The 23214-nt window shown below is 42.3% G+C and overlaps 1 protein-coding gene across 1 annotated transcript in view; it reads left to right on the plus strand.

Annotated features, from left to right (window-relative positions):
* Positions 1-5546: 5546 nt before the first annotated feature.
* LOC119698318 (vasoactive intestinal polypeptide receptor 1-like) overlaps positions 5547-23214 on the plus strand; it is a 43319-nt gene continuing 25651 nt past the window's right edge. The window contains exons 1-2 of the mRNA XM_038130086.1: positions 5547-5661; positions 20893-21086. Of these exons, the coding sequence (XP_037986014.1) occupies positions 5547-5661; positions 20893-21086 (309 nt within the window). The remainder of the gene's footprint in view (positions 5662-20892; positions 21087-23214) is intronic.

A 23214-nucleotide genomic window follows, 5' to 3' on the forward strand; every position in this document is an offset into this window, starting at 1 on the left:
TTGTACTATTGTTCAGGAGGTAAAGGGGAAAATACAATAATTAATCTGTTCTTGGGACTGCAACATGCTAATCCTCCCTGACCCTTGTTCAAACCTGGAAGGGAATGAGAACAACCTCTGGCCAGGGCAGAATGTAAATTTTTGAGGAGGGCTGCAAGTGGGAGATACCTGAGTCAAGGGGGAAAAAAAAACACTCATGAAAAGCTGGAAATGGAACAAGTAAATTTAAAAAAATAAATAAATAAATAAAAAAGAATATAACAGATTTAGAAGCTCATGGAGAGCAAAGACCCCTTCCTTGGCTAAATGAGCAAGCTGAGGGATCTGAATGCCAAAGCTGGATGTGGGGCTGAGCTGCAGCAGTGGAGGAGTGGATGTCTGCTGAAGGCTGCTTGGTTTGAATCTACTGAATTAAACAGGGTTTCCATGCTGCAGTGATGGGATGGAAATATTTGCTGTCCCTCCCTCAGCCTCACTGGGAGACAGACACAAATTATCAGGCCTAATAATTCCTTAATATCACAGAATTATAGAATGGTTTAGGTTGGGAAGGACCTTAAAGATCATTTTGTTCCACCCACCTGCCATGGGCAGGGACGCCTTCCATTATCCCAGGTTTCTTCAAGCCCTGTCCAACACAGCCTTGGACACTTCCAGGGATGAAAATGATTATTCTGAAAATTCCCCAGTGTCTGGTCTTAACTTCTTTTTGCCAGGGTCAGGATTAAATGTGTGAGATGGAATTTCTTGTTGGGACTCAGATGTTTATCAGTTCTTATCCATGTCACAGTCTCACAAACCCTGAGTTCTGCAGCACTGCACTCTAACAAACTCAAAATGGAGCCCCATCTCTCTCTGCAAGGCCTTTTAAGGATAAAATGTCCAATTAAGAGGTGACAACTAAATTATTTTTACTTTTAACCCAATAACCAACCACCCATGCCCTGTAATGGGGACTTTTTGATCCAATTACACAAAACCACCCAAACCCAAGGAGAAGAAGGGGAAGAACTAGAAGGACCAGCCTCTGCCACAAAACCTCCATCTTGCTTTATCTCTATTACTGTATTCTAAACCCTTAAACTCTGAGTTTCCCACCCTGTGATATCACACACTTCTATCCAAACTCCACCCCCACAATCCCAGTTCTGTCATTCCATTTTGGAAGCTTCTCCACGGCCTCAGGTCAATGCAGTGTTCTCTTGGGGGTCACTGCCTGGCAGCAGAAAGCCCAAAACACTCAGTAATCAGGGTTCCAACACCCCAGGATTTCATTTGGGGGAAAAAAAAAATTGTGGCTAATGCTGGGAAGTTCCTGCAGCTCCCAACAGAAGCCTGCTCATGGTGCAGGAGGGATACAATGCCCTTAACAAAAGTGAGTATTTTATCCCAAGGAGGTAGAAATGAGATAAGGCTGAGAGCAAGCCAGCTAATCTGGGTCACCAGCTGGGATGCTGCACAGCAAAAGGCAGGGGAGCCTGAATTCTCTGAATGAGAGCAAAACAAAAGGGCAGAGCCATCAGCAAGCAGCTCTAATGTTTCTTAACGAGTGGGGATGGCAGAGAAAAATCTGCAGTTGACTTATGTTGGTTTTTAAGCAACAGATGTTTAGGAGAACAACATTGTACAAAACAGAAACTGTGTAGGCTGTTTGTTGTCAGGGCAAGAGTAATAAGAACCTCTGCTGTGGAGACAGAGAGAGCTGCCACTGCTCAGCCTGGAGAAAAAAAAGATCCAGGGAGGTCTCATTTTGACTTTCCAGTAAATAAAAATGGCTTACAAACAGGAGGAATGAGTTTTTACACAGGCAGATAATCATAGGACAAAGGGGAATGGTTTTAAACTGCCCAGTTTTAATGTGTAGGGAACATTTGGTGTTGTTATAAAAACATACCTGATGCTGCTTTGTGACTTTCATTGAGATTTATTGTGCAGGACTGAAGAAATTCGTATCTTGTTTTGTAAAACCAGCAAAAAGCTGCTTGGTGGCCACTTCACATGCTGGACTCGAGGTCTGTCAACATCTGGAGATAAAATAATTGTCAGCTCCTGTGAAAGAAGCATCAAAGCACTGGGAAGGACAAATACACTGCCTGGGGCTGAGGAGATCAGCCCCTTCCCTGTCAGTAAGGGCTGACATGTGCATTAATCTGCTTTCCCATCCTATTTCTCAAAATCAAAGCGTATTTAGGATTATTTTTGAAATAAAAATTACAAATAATCCCTAAATATGAGCAGCCTGGGAGAGAAGAAGGTGTCCCTGCTCATGGGGTGGAACAAGATGAGCTTTAAGGTCCCTTCAACCCAAACCATTCTGTGATTCTGTGTTAAAGAGTAAAAAGTATTACATCTCCATAAAATATATCAGCTTTCTGAAAACATGAGGGAGATGTGAAGGCAGAGAAAAAAAAACAACAAAATTTCAAAATTGCTTTCACTTAAGAAAAAGAAGCATCCAAATTATAATGGCTGAGCAGAAAAATCTCATAGCAAGCTCTAAAAAATTAAAAGAAAATTACAAATCAAGACTTGAAGTCTGTTTTTATTCAGCTGTGCTGGTTTATGGATTCAGCTCATCAGCTTGAGCTCTCTTTCAGCACCAGCCTCTGCCAGCCCTCTCCTTCCCCCAGGACTGCAACATCCCTGCTTGCTTGCAAGCAAAACCACTGCTTGTCACAGCATGGGATTCTCATAATTAGGGCCTGAATTCCACTCCCTCTGCCATCAGTGGTCACCCTGCATTAAAGCAAAAATCACTTTTTAATATGAGGAAAGGCTCCTGACACAGACATTTTCCTACTTCAGCACTGAGCAGCTAAATGAGAGATATCCAAAGCATTCTGAAGGAAGGTTTAAAGGAAAGAGTCAGCACTCAGGGCAGAAATGTGCCATCAGAGTTTTAACAAACCAAGCCATATTCCCTCCTGAAGAACTCCTTTGATGGACTCTTCTCCCCACAGACTGCAGCATCCTTGCATTCTGAGCATGTCCTGAGTGAGCTTATTAAACTGTTCCTTTAATTAGCCTGATAAAATGAACTCGCTGCTAGACCGACTGCTCAGAGTTGGGCTTTGCTGTTTAATGTTCAGACAGCTCCAAGAGAAAAACTGCTCCCAAGGAAATAAAGCTCCCTGCTGTTTAAGGGAGATCAAAGAGCCTCCAAATATTAGCCAAGATTATTAGGTTAAAGGATTTGGTGAAGGGTCCCAAAGACAGACAAGATCTCCATCCACACAAAACCAGAAAAAAACCCCACAAAAAACTCACACATACTTTTCTTTTTCCTTTCCTTTCCTTTCCTTTCCTTTCCTTTCCTTTCCTTTCCTTTCCTTTCCTTTCCTTTCCTTTCCTTTCCTTTCCTTGTCCCTTGTCCCTTGTCCCTTTTCCCTTTCCTTTTCTCCTTTTCTTTTCCCTACAGAACTTTTGTTTCTAGGATCCATTATTTCCTTGTCCAAAGGACTTTCATCCCAGGAATGTAAATACCACTTGGATTGGTACAAACCAGTCCTGGTGGCCCAGCCTATAGACCAACATTAGGCTGATTTCAATAGATTAATGACATCATCTGTCCCAAATAGATAACAAAAAAAAAAAAAGGTTTTTATGGGGGAAATAAAATTCCAGACATTTAATTAATCATCGAGTGAATAAAGAAATATTAACACATCCAATAATGATTTTTCTCTTTTCCCAAGGTCCCATTTTTACTCATGTTCTGCCTGATCAGCACAAAATTGAACATGGAGCAGCTCCCCAAGCTCAGCTTAGGTGGAACATTGTGGCTTCTGCTTTCTCAGAAGAAAAGATTGTGCTTTGCTTTTCCCCCTCGTGTCTGCCACTCTAATGAAAGGTGCCACCTCCCTTTCCAGGCTTTGCTCCATTAAATCCAGAAGCAATCCTGCTGCTAGCCAAGGTCAGGTCTTCATGTTGCCATCAGAAGCAGACTATGGACACGTGAGGCAGCTGCTCTCAAATCTGCCCTTCTCAAAGCCACACCTCATCAAGGCAGGCACCTGTTGCAGATGAACTCAGAGGAAAAAAAATGGCCTGAGCGCTACAAGAGGAGGATTCCTACACATTAATGCAAAAATTAAACTGGAATCACTCTAAATAAAGATGAAAAGAAAAACTAGTTTTCCCCTAAGAGCTGTCATATTTGTCTGGCTTTCAGAGAGTGACAGAGCAGTAGAGTCAATTAATTCTCTTAACTAATTAGTGACTGAATGGGCAGCAAACATGGCAGAGTTTAATTTTCAAGGGAAGGCAAATATGAACAAATATGTGTCTAAAATTGGATGAAAATGCACAGAGGCATATTTTATATAACTTAAATTCTAGATAATGATCGATACAAGGTATATGGATGGCTTGGGGCATTAAATCTAATCCCATGCTGATAAGGAGAAAACACATCTGCCTAATTTGCCCTGGAAATGGGTAATACACTTTTAAAATTGCTGCAGAATAACCATTTTGGATACTATTATCATCATGCATAGTGTTATTAGGATGGTACCTGACAGCATGGGTCACCTTGTGGGTCCCCTGTTGAAGCTGCTCCATCTCCTATCGAGTTCCCTTAACTACATGCCAAGAAATCCAGAAAGGATGAGCAGCCAAGATCAATAAAACATTTTGGTTTGGAATGGGACCGTTCTGGGATGGTTCAGAATTTGTCTGGGAGAGCATCTGGAATTTCAGGAGACCTTTGCACAGGCAAAGGAGATGAGGGCGAGCATTAGACGACATGAGCTGGGTCTGTAACTTGCTGAAAAGTGAGGGAGAAGAGAGGATGGAGTATCAGAGGTGTTGGGATGGCATCTCAGGGCTGTCCCCACAGCCACATTGGTGGTGGGAAGCAGTGAGGAGGGATCCATCTGTCACCTGTGCTTCTGCAAAATGCAGCTTCTCAAACCCTGAGAGCAACCACTGAGGGAGCTGGGGGTGCTCAGCCTGGAGAAAAGGAGACTCAGGGCTGCCCTCATCACTCTCTGCAGCTCCTGAAAGGTGCCTGTGCTCAGCTGGGGCTGGGCTCTTTCTCCAGGCAGTGCTGACACAACCAGAGCACACAGCCTCGAGCTGCACCAAGGCAAATACAGGCTGGAGAGCAGGAAAAAGCTTTTCCCAGGAAGAGTGATAAAGCTCTGCAATGGCTGCCCGGGGAGGTGGTGGAGTTCCCATCCCTGGGTGTGTTTAACAAAGCCTGGATGTGGCACTGGGTGCCAGGGTTGAGTTGAGCTGTTGGGGCTCGGCTGGACTTGATGATCTTGAAGGTCCCTTCCAACCTGGCCATTCTGGGAATTCTGTGAGCTTCAGCAACCCTGTCTTTGCATTCCCACCTGCATCCATGACCTGGGGAAAGCACTCCAAAGCCATGCTCAGCACAGGGTGTTGGGTCCACAGTGGTGGTGGATGCAACCTTCCCCAAGAGCATCTTGTGCGATCGGGCAGGAGCCATGAGAGCACCAGCACACACAGACAGACAGACAGACCCAGACACACACACACGCAGCAGCTCGGCAGTGAAGGCACAAGAGGGTCCAGGCATGGAGATCCAACGGGGTTTATTGGGGTCCAACAATGGTTTATTGTGGTCCAACGAGGGCTTATTGGGGTCCAACACTGAAGAGATCCAGGGGCCAAAGACAAAAAGGGTCCAGGGTATAAATCCAGGGAAAGAGGGGGCAGAGCAGAGCATCAGGGATCCAATGGTCTGAGGACTCAGGGGCGGTGCACTGGGAAGGGACCAATAGGGAATGCCAGGGTAGATGGGCGGAGTTACACAAACCAATGGGAAGACAGGGAAGGGAGAACTTACTAGAACATGAACATATAAGGGTAAAAGGGGTAGGGAAGGCCAACGGGCCAATGGGGAGGACAGAAAGGGGACAAATTAACATAGTGCTGCAGAGCACCATGGGAGAAGCCTTTTTCCTCACCCTATCCTATGTGGGGAATGCATGGAGACTAGGTTGCATCTCTGCAGAGCATTGCTATTGCCTTCTCCTCAATAGGCTCATGGGTTTCCACAGGGTCTGGGTGAAACAGCTTTCATTTTCTTTCTGCTGTGGGGCTGTGGTAACACAGGGATGTTTTTGTTATGGCTGAGTGTAACACCATCAAGGCCTTTTCTGCATGTCTCTGACCCAGTGAGGAGGTGTGGGGTCCACAAGAGGTTTAAGGTGACACAGCTGGGACAGCTGATCCAAATTGATTTGAGGGATATTCCACACCTTATAACGTGCTCAGCATATAGACCTGGGGGACAAGGAGAAAGGGAATTTTGAGTGATGATGTTTGCCTTCAAGCCACTGTTACACCTGATGGATCCCTGCTTTCCAGGGGTGGCTGAACCCCTGCCTGCCCATGGGGAGCAGGGAATGAATTCCTTGTTTGGATTGCTTGTGTGTGAGTCTTTTGTTTTTCCTGGTATTAAACCATCATTTTTTTTCCACCCATGAGTTTTCTTGCTCGTACTCTCCTGATTCTTCTTCCCATCTCAGGGGAAGGAGGGGGTCAGAACCTGTCCTTATTTGCCGGGTTGGTTAAACCACAGCACAAAAACATTCCCAGACTCTTTGCTGTGCACCTTTGACCATCCCATCTCCACCTAGTTCCAAAAATTCACATTTCTCAAAACCCAGATAAAAAAATAAACAAATAAATAAAATTCCCCTTTGATACAACCATAAATCAGAGGAACGGAATCAAAGCCACTTCCTGTGCCATGCCTCCAAATCCCAAATTTTGTCTGGGATGGGCTGGTGGGAGATGCGAAGAGCTCGGGGTCCCTCTGCGGGCAACAGGAGAGGGATGGAGCACGGAGCCTCCAGCAGGTCTGCAGCTCCATCTAGCGCCACACAGCCAGGGAGAGAGAGAGGAGGGAGTTGAAAATTCTGCCAGGAAACTCTTTGGAATGTTAGAATCTTGGATACTGAGAATTTTAAATTTTCTGTGATGAAAGATGTAGACATATAAGAGAATTCTATAGCTGATCTGAGGTTGTAGAGAAAGCTTCTAAAATTGAATGATAAAACAAGGATTATAGGTGTGTGGTTTAATTAGAATTGTGTAATGTCATGTAGCAAAAAACTTGAAGTTTAAAGTTAGAATATAGTAATAAATATAAAAAAAAAGATAGAAGTTTTAGGGCAGTGGGTAGTTGTTATACCTTATTAGTGAAATACTACAAAACTCACAGCTTGTAAGACTGTAATAGAGATAAGAAATAATAAACACCTGAGTCTAAACATGAGATACTATCTCAAACACTTTCAATCCCAACCCTGACAGAGAGAAAAGAAGCCAAGAACCAACAGGATGTGAATCTAGCAAGGGTAGAAAAGGGCTTGGTCTTTTGGGAAGGGTTGTATTGTTAGCATATTGTAGCTACAGGTCCTTTTATTTTTTTTTCCAGAGTTTTGAAAGGGATAATTGATGTCTCCGAGGGCTAGAGATTCTCATAAGAATATTAATATATTCCAGAGAGTTGCATTTCAAAGAAAAACTATAAAAATGTGAGGACCAAACTCTAAATTACTGTTGACAGACAAAGCTTTATTTACTGACATGTACAACAGTGCTATGTGATCTTTTTCTCTGCCAGCAGGGTATAAAATAATCACCTTTTACTCAGTGTTCAGATCTTTTAGGTCCAGAATAATGAAGGTAGATCTGTGATTAGTGGAAACAGTGAAGGATTTTCTTTATTTTTTTAACGAAAATAAGCCAGAAAATTTGAACTATCATGTGATTTCTGTGTTTTCTAAGTGTTGGTCTCATGCACTGTTCATGCACAATAAAAAGTCATGAAGAGTTCATGCTCCACTCTATAAAACCTTATTTTTATTATTTCATCTAGACTGTCACTTTCTCAAGAGTGACTGAAGTGGGACATTGGATTTCAATTTTTTTGGAGACGAAATCCATTGAGGATGCACAGATATACAGAAATCACACGTTTCATCCTCCATGAAACCATTTAAGTGTTCACAGAAGGATTTCATTTTCAGATGCTCCATATCACTGTTCGCAGAGCTGTTTTGTGAGCTATTTTGCTCACAGATTTTGTCTTCCTGGAGCAGCAGCTGAAGACCAGGCAGAATGTCCCCAAAAACCTCAAATGAGGCCAGATGTTCATCCTTGGGCACATGAATTATTCTTTAAGTAGCTGACTGGGGAAAAGAAAAAAGGATTTTTTTATCAGATTCAATGTAGAAATAACTTATTTTTTGTTTTGTCTTGGAGGGTTTCAGTAAAGCATTTAAACTTTTTTTGTATTAAAAAAACCCTCATAAAAATCACACACATAAAATCATGGCATTTTGGGGAGGAAAAAGTTAGACCTATTTGGAAAAATTTTGAACTAATTTTAAAAAACAGATTAGGATTGTTTTTGAAGTGGAGTGAGAATGAAAGGACACCTAATTTATAATTACAGACTGCCTTATCTGGTGGCATTCTGCTTCAAGAATTTGTGATTCCATGAGGAAATAACCAATTTCCACTGCCTTCAGGTCTAGTTTTGGATATTCCATGGGAATGACAATAATACTTTGAGGCACAGTTATGAGCAATGCAGAGATCACAGAGTGTCTCCCCAAATATCACCTTGTTGGTCTGGTTGCAAATGTTGTATTCAAAGTGTGAGCAAACACTTTTTGGGGATGTTCTACCCTTTCTCAGAAGCCCAGAACAATAAAACCTAATTGTATTTTTTTTATATAAGGTAATTGTCTCTGCTCAAAGAAAATCCCAACCCGAAACAAAAGAAAAAAACACAAGAAAAAAAAAAAAAAAAAAACAAACCCAAGAACAAACCCCAAACATTATTTAGGATTCTTTTATTTCTGACTTCATTTTGTCTGTTATTTGTCATGGGATTCTCATTTAAATTTATGCAGCAGCAGTCCTTTAAAGAGTTGGCTTTGTGCAAACATTTGCCCAGTTTATAAATGTGCATTACACAGACATTTCTCGAGGTACCCACATTTCTGTATGGATTCCATTATGAAGGGGACGATTTTAATGAAGACGTAAAATCTGTCCATGTGGTTTCTATTAAGGTCTGAATGCTAATAAATCATCGATTTTCTTGCACTTTTCTTAGCTCAAAACACCTTTCCAAGGGCTTGACTTGCCTCTGTTTTGACATAAATGTAGCATTTATGTTCTAACACTTTTCAATGTTTGGTCCCTCCTTACCTGTTCTAGCTTTGTAGAGAAATAAGGAGATAAATTAAGGTGACAAAAACATCAGAGAGGGTTTCAAGGATGGTTTCTTTTTTACAGTGTTGATACTAACCACGTTACCTCAGGAAATTTGGGATTTTCCATGAACTTCACTTAAAAAATGGAGATTTCATAAAACCTAAGCACACTATTCATACTTGCTTGAGATTTGGGGTTTTTTGGTTCAGTGGTGTGTTGAAAGAGAAGAAACCCAACCAAGCCAGCCTGAATATCTTTTCCATTTATAAGAAAGAACAGCAAGATGGAAAACCAATCATTTCTGCTCCTCCACTTCAAAAATCTCAGTTCTGTGGTGCCTGGACTTCCACACTCTTTTCCTCTTTCTTCCCAACCAACAGCACTGTCTCACCTCCAGTATGAAAGAACCTCAGGCCACAAAGTATTTTCACATTTAGCCAGCAGAAAAAAAAGAACAATCTCGCTTTTGCTGCCTCGTGTTCCATGAAATGTCTTTTTAATTATGGTGATTCTACCTTGGTAGCTTTTCGACTATAATAAGCCTTCCCTGTCAGGAGGAGAAACAATAATAACAAGCCCTGCATTAGGAGGAAACATTTAAGCCCTCCATGCCAAGCTCCCTGCCATCTATTAATTAGCAGAGGCCATGGGAGCTGTTTTTGTCCCTTTGGGAAGAGAATTTTATTTGCAGCTGATAGTTTATACCTCTTGTAATAGGAGCTGCAGAAATAACCCACCAATCACCTCGTTTCAACCTGAATTGAGGTGCTGAAGCTTCCAAGAAGAGCTCTGGGGATGTGTGCTCAGGCCAAGGATGTAATCATGGCTCTTTTCAGGATTCATCTCCCTGCCCGAAAAGCAATTCCAGGAATAAACTGCCAATGTGGAAAACTCCACGTTGCTTTCTTCATTCATCCTCGCCCACCTTCTACCTCTGTGTAATTTGATTTGCTGTTTTTTTTTCCAGCCAGAATTAGATCCAGCAGCAAGTGTAAATAGGAGTGTTGTTATGTTGTTATTCCCTTAATAACATCTCGGAGAAAAAATCAGGGTCTCTTAATGGCAACCATTACAATAAAACATTATTGCTCCAAGAACTTTTATTCCAATAGCAGAATCAACCTTCCAGTCCTGAAGTGTTTAAAATGAGAACATAAATTGGTTTGATGGTTGTTGGGTGAGGGTTTTTTTTTTTTGTTTGTTTCCTGCTTTTTAAAGCTTTAGAACATGAAAACCGCTCTGAGAGTGTCTGCAGCAAAAAGGTAAAAGAGCACCACAAACATGCAGTGATCCTTCCAAGAATACCTGGCTGATTTCCAGCAAATCTGCAGCTCAGCAGCTCCTGAAAAATATTCTGGGCCAAATCTGAGAATGGTTTTGTGACTTCTTCCATTCAGTTGCTTTCAGCACAACGATTTAGGCTCAACGGGTCACATTTTGGATTCCTGTTGATCCATTTGGCCCTAGAAATTGATATTGACTGCTGCTAAAAGGAGGTATTTGTAAAGGATAGTGTCTGATTTCATTCTTTAATCTGTTTGCACCATCACCATCCTGAATTTCCGATGTTTCAGTTGCCCTGTGTGTAAATCTTGACTCTCCTCACAGATTGGAGGATTTTTTCACCATCACTATTGCAGGGATTTTGTGATCCTGTTTTCTGATTTCATTTTTCACAGTTATTTTCCCTGGGAGAGAAGAAAACTCAGGGAAATAGCCACTTTCATGATCTCACACACACTCAAAAAAAGGCCGTGTATTGAAATAATTACTATAATTTTTGCACCAGGAAGCCAAAAGCATAAGCAAAGTTGGTGTGATCAGAGCACATAAAGGTACCACATGCGTGAAGCTTCAAGTCACAGTTATTTTGTCAGTATGCAAGAATTATTCATCAACTTTCCAAATTATTCATCTGGGAGAATTAAAATCTCTTTATACAAAATCAACTACCAGGAAAAGGAGATCAGTGAATGTGTAGAAATGACAAACTGCTCAGCACGGAAAACTCTCTGTTAAAAATATAAATGGAATTATCCCTTTTCAAGAGGAAATATATGAGTTTATGTTTTCTGGCCTGACTGCTATAATTCCAGAGCTTTTCTTACAGTTTTTGACATACTGCTGGAGAAAGAAGAGGAAAGCAAACAAAACTGTCTTTAAAAATAAAAGCAATTTTTGACAAATAAAAGAATTTAACACAATAGGATCTTTGAATAGGCAAAGGCTCTAAATCTCAAAGTTTCCCCTGTTGGTGCTTCATGAAACATTTATTTATTCCTGCTCTCCTGGGTGTAAATCAGTTGTAACCCTGAGTTAGTTTTTATGTACATTCTGTTTGTGAGTTTTTCAGTACAGATCAGTCCTAAGGCTGATGTGGTTTTCACCCAGCTGTTTTCATTGGGGTTTTTGCAAGAAGAATTTTCTCACATTATTCAACACAATAATGTATGAAGTAGGCTCATTCTCTGATTATAATTCTGTAATACACTCACTATTGCACTGTTCTCTAAAAAAACAAAACCAAAATCACTTTGTGGTTGAATTCCCTGGTTTTGGTTTTGATTTTAATGCCAGAGATTGGGTAATCACATTTCTGGGCAAATATCAGTGCTCTGATGACCACAGCTTGAGCTGGAAGACCTACCACAAAGTTTCGTCCCTGTAAGACAAGACTCTGTCTCATGTGAGGGTTCTGACTCAGAAATCTTTAGTTACAACATTTTGCCCTCTCAGAAATTGAATCAATTATTTTCCCCGATGTACAACCTGCAGTACTTGGCCTTGAGCTCACAAAGATTTTGGTTCCTGTTATAATTTCCTTTTTCTCTCATTCTCCTGAGCGCCAGCACTCAGAATGAGTCTCCAATGAGCAGATCACATAAAGGATTTATGCATTGCATTCCTTTTATAATGAATGCAGTTGCATAAAGGATCTGGTTGGCCTAATGTTAAAATGAAAGTTAGTAAATGGTAAAATAAAAATCAGGAAATTTTCATGAAAAAGACATGCTTAAGCATGTCCTCTTTTCTTCTTTCATTATAAATAAAAGTATGGCTTGTGAATTTCAGGTGTACATATATACCACAAAAAACTTGAAGAAGGAGAGAAGAACCTTATTCTTTCTAGGATCAGGGATGAATGGATGAATGAATTAATCAGTGAGGAAAGATGGTTGACAATACATCAGACTTGTGTCTGTATTTACTTCTATTTAGATATTTTATATTATTTTTTAAATGTCATGGTTTTACTACTCTTCATAAAAAAATCTCTCCCTAAGTAAACTAAACCTCTCTCCCTAAGTAAATGAAAGACTATTCTTAAAAAAGTAAACTTTGTAAAATTTTAGGTTTGTTTCTTCTTTTTTTTTTTTTGGTTCTACATTATCAGTGAGAAAAAAATTACTAAAAAAAGAGAAGTAGTCTAAAAGTTTTATTCTAATTATTAATCTTTCTTTTAGTTACTATTAATACATTTTTCTTTATACCCTTTTAAATTTTTAAACCTACTTTAGCTTTCTCCTAATCCTATCTCACAGCAAAAAGTAAATACATTAGTAATTAACCAAAAAATCTCAAAATTAACAAAATCTCAAATTAATAAACCAAAACCACTAATAACAGGTAATAAAACCACTAAATACCAGGTATTTAAGAAAAATGGAGTGTTTACATCTTGCAGTCTTGCTCTGTGTGCAATCTTTAGCTAATCCAAAGGCAATCAGTCTTTAGCTAATTGTCCTCTTAGATGGCTCTGTTTACACTGTCCCATGACTATGAAGGGATTGGCCCTTCCCAACTTTTTGGGGTTTGGGTTAAACTGAGCAAAGTGGGATATTTCCACAAAGCTGAGACTCTAGCGAGAAATGATAAAAAGGTTCTTTTGAATGACAGGACGAAGTGGAACACACCAAGAACTTTATTGCTGTTTTTTAGAGAAAACAGTGGTGGAAAAAGTCTTCTGTTCATTGCTCAGAGAAAGATTTGTCTCATCAGTAACAGAGCTGAGCACATTTCCTAACGGTTAAGGGGAACTGGAAGGCACAGAAACAACTGATCTTCCATAATTTTTGGCAGCACAGCACTCTGGCTTCCCACCAACAGGAAAGTTCTGGAGATCCCACAGATCTCCTGAATCAGCTCTTGTCACAAAGCTACTTTTTTATTGCCTTCCCTCCCAGAGTAGTTTCAAATCGTGTTTGTATTGATATCTATCTTTAAAATCACCACAGGAACTGCTTTCTCTTAAAAATGGGTGTTTTACCCCACCCAGAAAACTCAAGGATGAACTTTGTGATTCTTTACATGTTCTGATCTCTTTAATAAGGGGGTCACAAACTGCTTGCAAAGTCACAGACATAAATCCTTTCTTACTGTGAGTCCACCCATAAATAATGGAAGATTTAGGTGTGTGGTTCATTGTAATATGCAGAAATACAACAAGCAAGAAACAAACATCTTATGATAATCTCCCCTCAGCAAAAGACTGGGTTTTTTTTTCTCTATGTGAAACTAAAGAATTTACTTTAAATAGAGGAAGTGAAATCTTCCACCAGATGATACAACTACACAAGAAGCTCTGTGTGCTGAGGAAAAACAGTCTGGGATGGTGGGGACAATAGGTTTAGGTAAGGAGTTTAGGTAAAAAGGAAAATAGGTTTTGATAAAGGAAGCCAGGCTTTGCAATTCAATTCATCTTTGAGAAACACATGGCAACGGATTCCTCTTACTGAAGATGAATGTGAAAAGTCAGCCAAAATCAGATATCTGGTCTGGCTGGGATTTATCTTATTTGATTTCAGGGCTTGATTCATTTCTCCACTCAAGGGAATCTGGTTCCATTTGCCCAGGCAGCCTCCACCTACCAAGCCTTCAGTGTCCCTGTGTCACAGATGGCAGCTCCTGAGAGTGTTAAATCAGGGAATCACAAACTGGGGAAAGCTGGAAGGGAGACTGGGGGTGCGTGGTCCAACCTCCCGCTCCAGTGGGGCCCTCCAGAGCAGGTTACTCAGGGTTGTGCCCAGATTGCTTCTGAATATTTCCAGTGGGGGGTATTCCATGCCCTGTCTGGACAATCCAGGGCTTGGTCACTGCCCAGGGAAGAAGTTCTTCCTCATGTCCAGGTGGAACTTCTTGGGCATCAGTTCCTGCCCATTCCTCCTGTGCCTTTGCTAGGGCCCACAGGGCAGAGCCTGGTCTAACTTCTGACCCCTCACTGCAAATAATTAAAACCACAGATGTTTATATTATATTGTAAAGGATCTTTATTGGTTATGGTCTCCTCTTATTGGGAAGCACAACTGAGCCTTGAACTGCGTTAATTTATGCAAGATCTTGGCCAATACTCTACCCTGAAGAACCATTCAATGGACTAAAAAGTTCCCTTTTAGGTGATTATTGACCCCAAAGCATGCTGAAACATCCAGTTTGCATCTGGACACTGACATGTTGCTGTCTAAGTTTCTAAATTTAGTCTTTAACAAACTCAACCTCACACCTGCCTTTGAGGTCACTAAAAGAGACAGGATGGCTTTGGACTCAGGCTCTCTTACCACAGCACAGCACAAAGGAGGTTCTAACAGGAACATGAAGGGCAAACTGACTAATTACCTTAGGCTGGTGATTAACCACAGTGGGAGTTCACTTTTCCAGCTTACCCAGCCTGCATTAGGTATTCATAACCCGATGTGTGAAGTGCATGGAATGTCACCCCCCCAAGCAAACATCCAGAGCTGAGCTCTCATCCTTCCCTCCTTTCAGAGATGGTGGTGGAGAGGAGGACACCCTGAGGAAATTATTATTGAGTCCTCCACAGACATCCAAATATTGTGAGGCACATTGCATTCAGCAGTGCCTGTGACTGTGAAAATAACCCAGAATAATCAGTTCACATTTACATTCTCAATGTCTGAGATTGGGTGAGATGAGTACTGCTGTAGGGGGCTGAGGTGAGTCCCCTCTGCAGTCTCACTGGAGAAAATGGGATAATAAAAGGGAAAAGTATGGAAAAAAGATGTCCTTTTGGTTGGGAGGCCCCGGCACAGGGTGCCCAGAGAAGCTGTGGCTGCCCCTGGATCCCTGTCAGTGTCCAAGGCCAGGCTGGACAGGGCTTGGAACAACCTGGGATAATGGAAGGTGTCTCTGCCCATGGCATGGAGGTGGAATGAGATGAGTTTTAAGATTCCTCCCAACCCAAATGTATTAGGTTGCAAGATGTGGCAGGGGGTGTGCATTCCATTGCCATCTGTCAGAGCTGGGGCAGTTCTCTGCTGTTCATGGGGCAGTTTGTTTATCTCTCCCACAGCCAATCCTCCCTCCAGGAGATCTCTGCTGTCCATGGCCACTGAGTGTCCCTGCATGGCTGATCAAATTCCATCATCCCATGGGGAGATGCTGCGCCCAGGCCAGGAGCCAAGCATTCCTACCTGGATCCAATCTGAGCCTGGGACAGCACAGCAGCCTTTGCCCCCTGCATTCCCAGAGGAGCAGCTTTCTCCTGCCCTGCATTCCCAGAGGGAGAGCAGGCCCATCTCCAGCAGCCCTGGAGCTGCAGAGGAAAACTCCAGCCTTGTGCAGGATCCCTGCTCCAGCAGAACCACAGCTGGCACTGCAGGAGGGCTGAGCCACCATGGAATGGCACTGCTGCCACCACCCTGACCCACAGGGGCTCAGCTCCTGCTCTGACTCTGGCAGGGGTGTTCTCTATTACTGCACTTTTAAAAATATATTTTATTTTAATTGTTTCCCTATTTAGGAACTGTTATTCCTATTCCCATATTTTTTCCTGAGAGCCCCTTAATTTCAAAATTATAATAATTCAGAGGCAGGGGGTTTCCATTTTCCATTTCAGGGGAGGCTCCTGCCTTCCTTAGCAGACACCTGTCTCTTCAAACCAAGACACCAAACCATCCTGGAATTCCATGACTCTCTCTTTTAAACATAAAAGAAGCAAAGACCAGTACGCACCAGTAACTAGACTTCTGTTAGTAACTAGACTTCTTTGTTAAAAATAGGTTATTCCTGTTTACCCAAATTCGATTTTATAGGCTCAGTCTATACCTAGGAGAAACACGAATATTTTCTTGGCCCTTAGAAAGGAAGCAAACTTAGTCTAAACCTGCATTTTACTGAATAAAATTCAGGGTTGTTCTCCTTCTCTTGGAAAAGAAACAGAATTGAAATCGAGTTGAATTGGCCAGAGGAAAGCAAGAAAACCAATGAATAATACAATGCATTAAACAATTTCTGAGACAGGAACAGCTGGTCTGTCAGCTCTTTAGAGACTATTAATAGGAATGAAGATTTCATTGTGTGTCACTGGGAAAAGCAACTTCCCTTAGGTTGGGAAAAAAACCTTGCTTATTCTTGAATAAAATACAATGGCAGTAGAGAAGGGATCACTGACAGATTTGTTTTTCCATGCTGCAAAGATTAAAGGAGTTTATTTTTAAAATAGTTAAATAATATGTTTGTGGAAGATGAGTACAAATCAGGCATGTTTTTCAAATTCACAAAGTGCTTTAGATACTTGGGTGAAATTAAGTTTACAGCTCAAACAGGTAGGACAGAACCCATGTAATCCAAGGGTCTGTAATTTCTGTCTTTATTTCTGAGGTGTCCCTGGGGCCAGGCAATGGAACAGTAACAGAATATGGGCACATATGGAGTCAGAGCCCCAGGACATGGCAGGAGTCAATTTTATCCAAGAAAAACAGTGAGGAGATAACACGGGGAGGGCTTAGAGAGAACTGGACAAATTACCCTCATGCAGCTCCAGGCACTTGTCTGATATTTAGTGCCTTCCCTTTTTAGTATCTCAAACGCAGCCTTTTGCCTTCAGTTGTTTGATTTTCCTGCTCTCACCCCTCTGTCTCAAACACCCCACAGAGATCGCTGTCAGGAATAAAACCTCCAGCCTTTTTTTATACCCTCCTTTTTCTAAAGACCGTGAAGTTTTGCTGTTAATTAAAGTCACAATATGTTTCTCAGTAACACCGTGTTCTGCCTCAGCACTGAATTATGTACTCTCTGTAATTGCAGCCTCCTTCTCATAATCCCAGGGCTTTCCGTTTTGCATCTTTAGTCCGATTTGTCAAAAGATTCTTTGGAAATGTCAATTAATTCACCTTTATGCTCTGGCTGATGGCTCATGCTTCAGGGTAGGGCTGGGGTACCCTATTTTCCAGCCTGAAGCGCTGCTGGAAGAAATTCAGGTGATTTTAGGAAGGTTTTTATTACGAAAAACCCATTTTCAGGCAACATATGGTATCGAAACCCCATTCTCCAGCTTCCACAAAGGTGCTCAGCAGCTCAGCAAATGTCAAGTAATTTTCATTAAATGGCACCAATTGATTCAGACTATCCATGAGGGGGATTAGGAGGAATCTCAGGTCTGTTGCCTCATTGATTAGGTTTCATACCAACACAATGGCTTTTGTTGTTAACAAGAGGAGGTTTTTATGCACATCTGTTGAATTCTGAGCCCAGGCTGATGTTGTGGAGCAGCAGGAAAACAAAGGTGGTTCTTATCTTTGATGAGTTATCCTGTAATTCTCAGAGAAAATAAAATATTAATGCTTAGTTAGAGGCAGTTTATCAGGCAAGGACCTATTTTGTGACAAAAAGTAGAAAAATGCATCAGAGCATATGAAAATATTATGATAAATAAGTATGTGTGTTTTTTCCTTCGTTTTTTCATTATTGGAGCTTGGGGTACATACAGAGAAACAACAAAGAGTAAAATGAATAAAGCAAACTAATATGATGAATATAAATTAGGTTTTAGACTAAATAAGGTTTTAAGGATCTGTTTAAAGTAATGAAGGGATGTGAGAAGACTGAGGAAATCAGAGACTTTAATGTAGGTGAGGTTTATAACATTAACTACAGTGAGATGTTACAAAAACCCAATAAAAACAGGCTTGATTTCCTTATTAGGATGGAAAAATATTCTTACAAGAGGAATTTCCAGGTAATTAATTTAAATCTCAAGGATGGGAACGTGGACTGCTTTTTTGATCAGCTGGAGATGAGATAGGAAAGGCAGATGGAGGAGAGAAAATGTATGAGAAAGCAAATATTGAGAGACCAGGTCTGCTCCATCAGGCAATGCCTTCTCCTGAAAACTGCCTGCAAATACTCATGCCAAAAAACTATGTAAAAAAATTACAAAAAAAACCCTGTTCACACTTGGGTTTTCTCCAAGCTGGTTGTGATGACCTAAAACCCCTCATTTAAGTGACCTTCAAGGCATTAAATAATAGAATTCAGGTGAAATGTTGGAGGCTGGAATGCCACACATGTTCCTTCAGTGGCATTTTTGTGTTTACAGTGTGGCTCCTGAGAGCGATTCCCTTTGAAACACAAATTCCTGACCATGACATTTGAGTTGTGAGGGGAGAGGGTTGGGGCCAGAGCTCTGTCTCCTGATCCAAATTATTCTATTATTCTCTGATCTTGGATATTTGAGTTGGTTGAAAAAAGTTGAGTAGGGATTATGAACTGTTCCTGTCCTGGGGATGTTTGGGAGGTCTGCACTTTGCATTTTTCTTTGTGTTACAAGTAGGAACTGCCTGGCAGCATTGCCTGCCTTGTAATGGGATCCTAAAAATTATTCCAGTGTGACAGGAACCACCTTGCTGACTAGTGAGTGGTCACTATTACTGTGGGTTTTTAGGGCAGTCAGGACTTGGTGAAGTGAAGGAGAGATTTTGACTCTATTTCAGAAGGCTGGTTTATTATATTATGATATATATTCCATTAAAAAAGACTACGCTATGACTATACCACAAAGAACAGAGAGAAAAATTCATCAGAAGGCGAGACAGGAATAGAAAGGAATGAATAACAAAGTTCTGTGACCCCCAGAGAGTCTGAGAGCTGCTGCCTCCTGGATTGGCCACCAAGCAGAAACATCCCACACTGACCAATGGAGGAAGCACCTGCTGCATCCCACAGCAGCAGAGAACAAATTGTTTACACTTGAAGCTGAGGCCCTTCAGCTTCTCAGGAGAAGAAAATCCTAGCAAAGGGATTTTCATAAAATATCACAACCACAGTCACAGTCTTAACTTATCCATTATAGATGGGGAACAAGTCAAAATCGGACTTTTTTTTTTTTTTTCCAAAGTTTTAATCTCTTTATTTTCTCACAAATCTGATTTTTGGAGTAACATCTGAGGCTGTGCAGGTCAGGGATCAGGTGCCATTTTACAGTAATGAAAGCCAAATATAGAAAAGAGCAGATTAAATGAGAATTTGGTTACAAATGTTATGTATTGTATATCTGAAATATTTAGGTGGAGCTGGAAAACCAGACACAGGACTTGTAGGAGAGCTGTATACCTATGGACAAAGCTGCAGAAATAAATATTTCTATGGCATTGAATGCCTATTTTGGGGTAACTTCAGCCAGCCCTGAATCTCCCCTGGCTGTACAGAACTCGTGTGCTTAACACCACTGGGAACTAGTGAATGATAAACAGGATATGAAACAGCACTTCAGTCTTATCAAGGAAAACTGCTTTTACCATGTTCATAATTTTGGTTCTCTCAGGTCCTGAAAATATCTTGGTGCAATATTTAGTAGGGGAAAAAGCCAGAGCTGGTGCCTAGGTCCTAAGAACCTGGCAATTTTTTCCCCCTCAAAAATCTAATCTCCAGGCAAGAAAAGCTTGATCTTTCTTAGCACCAAGAAATAAACCTGAACCCAAGACATCTTTGTGACACAAGGGCCAAAAAGATCTTGTTCAAGTTGTGGAGGAAATTCTGTCATTGCACAAGATTTCCCATCTGAGAGGAGGGGGATGCCAAAACCCAGAAACTCCATCTCTAAGAGTCCCAAAGGGAATCCTACGCTGCCAGACCCAGTCAGAAAGTGGCCACAGTTTTATGTTATCCATTACAGATGGGGAAAAAGTCAAAATCAGACTTAATTTTTTTTTCCCAACTCCTAGGAAAACCAGGTGTGGTGAATGCAGCACAGAGAATTTCTGCTTCCAAAACCACCCCAAAACCCACACTGGTGTCCCAGCTCCCTGCTTTGCTTTTTTCTGGGACATGTTCATCATTTTACACCAGAGAGATGCACGGAGGTGAATCCAAAATCCCCGGGGTATTGGTTTCTCTGGGTCTGGATTGAAGACACTTGAGACGGTAGTTTCATGTTTGGACTCAAGTGTTTCTTATTTCTTATCAGTAAAACAGTCTCACAAACATGAGTTTGGCAGCAAGGCACAAAATGGCCAACAATCTCTTGTTCCAAGGTCTTTTAAGACTGAACTGTCCAATTAAGAACTGACACCTGGGTTCTTTTCCCTTTTAACCCAAGAACTGATCCCACAGAGCAATGTGGACTTTTCTGCCCAATTACAAAATGCCACCCAAACCCATGGAGAAGGAGGAAGAAGAAGCATGAAGAAGAAACCCAGGAGGACACCCTGTGCCCTCCATCTTGCTTCCATCCACAACACACTAAAAATCCCAAAACCTCAATTTCTCACCCAGTGTTTCACGTACACTGCTCTCTATAATCCATTTCACACTTTTGTGGGTTCCAGTCTATCTTGAAGTCTGGGAAACTTTCTCCATGGATGAGGGTCAGAGTCAGTGCTGCCCTGGGGGTCAGGGCACCCCAGAGCAGACAGAGAAATATTCCCAGTGCCCTGGGTTTCCACACAGGAGAATCCTTTCCCCTCCGCTCCCATCCTGCGGGGGGATGCTCAGGGAGCTTCGAGGCTCTCGGGGCGGGCCTTGGGCAGGTGGGGGCGGGCAGAGCCTCGGCTTTTGGCAGCATCACAACAGGCGGAGGCAGCGGCAGGAGCCGGCGGCTGCTGCGGAGGATGCGAACTTTGCGCTGGCTGCTGCTGCCGCTGGTGAGTGAGGAGCGCTGGGGCGGGGGGAGCGCACATCTGGAGCCCGGCCACAGCTGGATGGCTCCGCTGCTGCCCCACTGCAGCCGGGGGGGAGCAAAGTCCGCAGGAGCTGGGTAACTTTTCTTCTAATGAGGAGCAGGCAGAAAGAAGGAAAAACAAGGAAAGGTTTAAGAAGAAAAATATTAAACGAGACAGAGAGGTTAGAGGGAAGGAAATAAAAAAAATATCCCTGAGTTAATATGTTGACTGAGCTCCTTTCATTAAAATTTTCCAGCCTCAAGATGCTTTTAATAAATGACTTTTCCATTCTTTAGAACTGCAGTTTGCAGAGGACAGAAGAGCATCCCCAAATCAGAATGGCTGTAGGAGGGCTTTAGACAGACAGAAGGGGACAGGTCGCTGTCCCAGCTGTCCTGAGAAAGGCAACTTTGCAGGACAAGGAGGATAACTAGAAAGGAATAGTTCCTCCTGATGGATGGGGACATTTACCTCTCTGGGAGGGCAGGGATGTTTTCAGAGCTGGAGGTTTCTATATCACCCAGCAGGAGCATGAACGTGTCTGTGTGCACTGAGGGCAGCAGGTGAGCCTGTGCCACTGGACATCAGGGAAGATGGATGAGCACAGGGACACAATGCAGGCACAGCCATCCCTTCCTGATCTCCACTCTCCACCACTGCCCCTGCCTGGGATGCTTAGCAAAAATTAGTGCAAATCCAAGCTCAGAAATTTCTCTTCTTTGCCCTCAATGCTCAGCCTCAGGGAGGAATTTGGAACCTTTCCTCTGGGTGTGATTACCAGGGACTGGTTAATTCAAACTTTACTCATTTCACAGTGAAATGTTCAGCGTGGGCTGGGATTCAGCAGGAGCCAGGAAGGAGAGAGTCACCTTCCCAGGGAACATTCCATCTTGTCCTGGGAAAGCCAGGTGGACTGGGTGCTTCTCTAGGGCCTGCTTTCCTCTGTGGGTAGCTGTGAGAGCCTAAGTGACAGACTGATCCCGACCTTTCATTTCCAAATAGTGGGAGATGGGATGTAAATTTTCACACCTGCGCAACCCCTTGTAGTTTCCTCTGTATTTACACAGATTTATGTACAAGGGATAGCTTGTGGGTCCTTGCAATGCAAACCTCACCAGTGCAGTTATTATCCTGTGTAATACTGTTCTTCCATGCAAAACCAGGCAGCCTAAAGGCTTAGACTGCTGCAGGTAAAGTGATTTTGGCATCTGGGCCAGCCTTTTTTACACCCAAAGGAGGCACAGCTCATTCTTGCAGCTGTCAGCAGAGTGGAGCTGATCCAAAGTGATGGATTGTGCACATCTGGGGGCTGCCATACATCATTTTAATATTGCAGCATATTGCAGCAGGCTGTGCCCATAACAAGAGAAATTCTGTAACTGCATGATCTACGCAGCTTTTGGCCTCAAAATGTGAACATCAACTCCATGTCTGGTGAGAGGCAGTGCTCTGAATGTCAGTGGGGTTTGTGTCTCAGTCTAGGTCTCCTTGCATGTTCAGTGGGTCAGGGAAGGTCTGAGACCCCTGGGATGTACTGAGGAAATAATCCCCTCCTGTTTCAAAGGATCATGTCTGAGCAGAGAAATAATTCCTGTATGGATTCTGCAAATAAGTCATTAATCAGATATGAAAATAGAGCAGAGGGCTAATCCTGAAAACTTCCTCTGTGGAGCTGGGTGCTGTTACCTCCTGTCAGCTCCACAGGGATGTATTTGTGCCTTGCAGAATAGAGTCCTTGACACTAAAAGAATTGCCGTTCACTGGTAAGTGACAGGGAACAGAGAGCAGAGGAGGCTGAAATGCCTAAAAATGACTTTTTCTGCCTTAAAGAGTTCAGAGTCTCAGGAAGCAGAGGACAAAGAGCAGAAAAGACTTTGCCTTCATTGCTCTCCCTGCTGTGCTAAACTGCTTTCCTCTCCAAACACCCACATTTTCCGTTTCTGGGAAGGGCTTTGGTCTGATCTAATGAATGGAGGTGAGAATGGAAACACAGGTGGGTCACCACTAAGCTGAACATTCCCTTCAGCAAAGCATTTCTTGTGCTCGTGGACATAGGGATCCAAACCCATGACAAGATGCTGAGCTCCCAGTGAAACAAACCTGTGCGTCT

The sequence above is a fragment of the Motacilla alba genome, chromosome 2, assembly GCF_015832195.1.
Source record: "Motacilla alba alba isolate MOTALB_02 chromosome 2, Motacilla_alba_V1.0_pri, whole genome shotgun sequence".
In the NCBI taxonomy this organism is placed as follows: domain Eukaryota; kingdom Metazoa; phylum Chordata; class Aves; order Passeriformes; family Motacillidae; genus Motacilla; species Motacilla alba.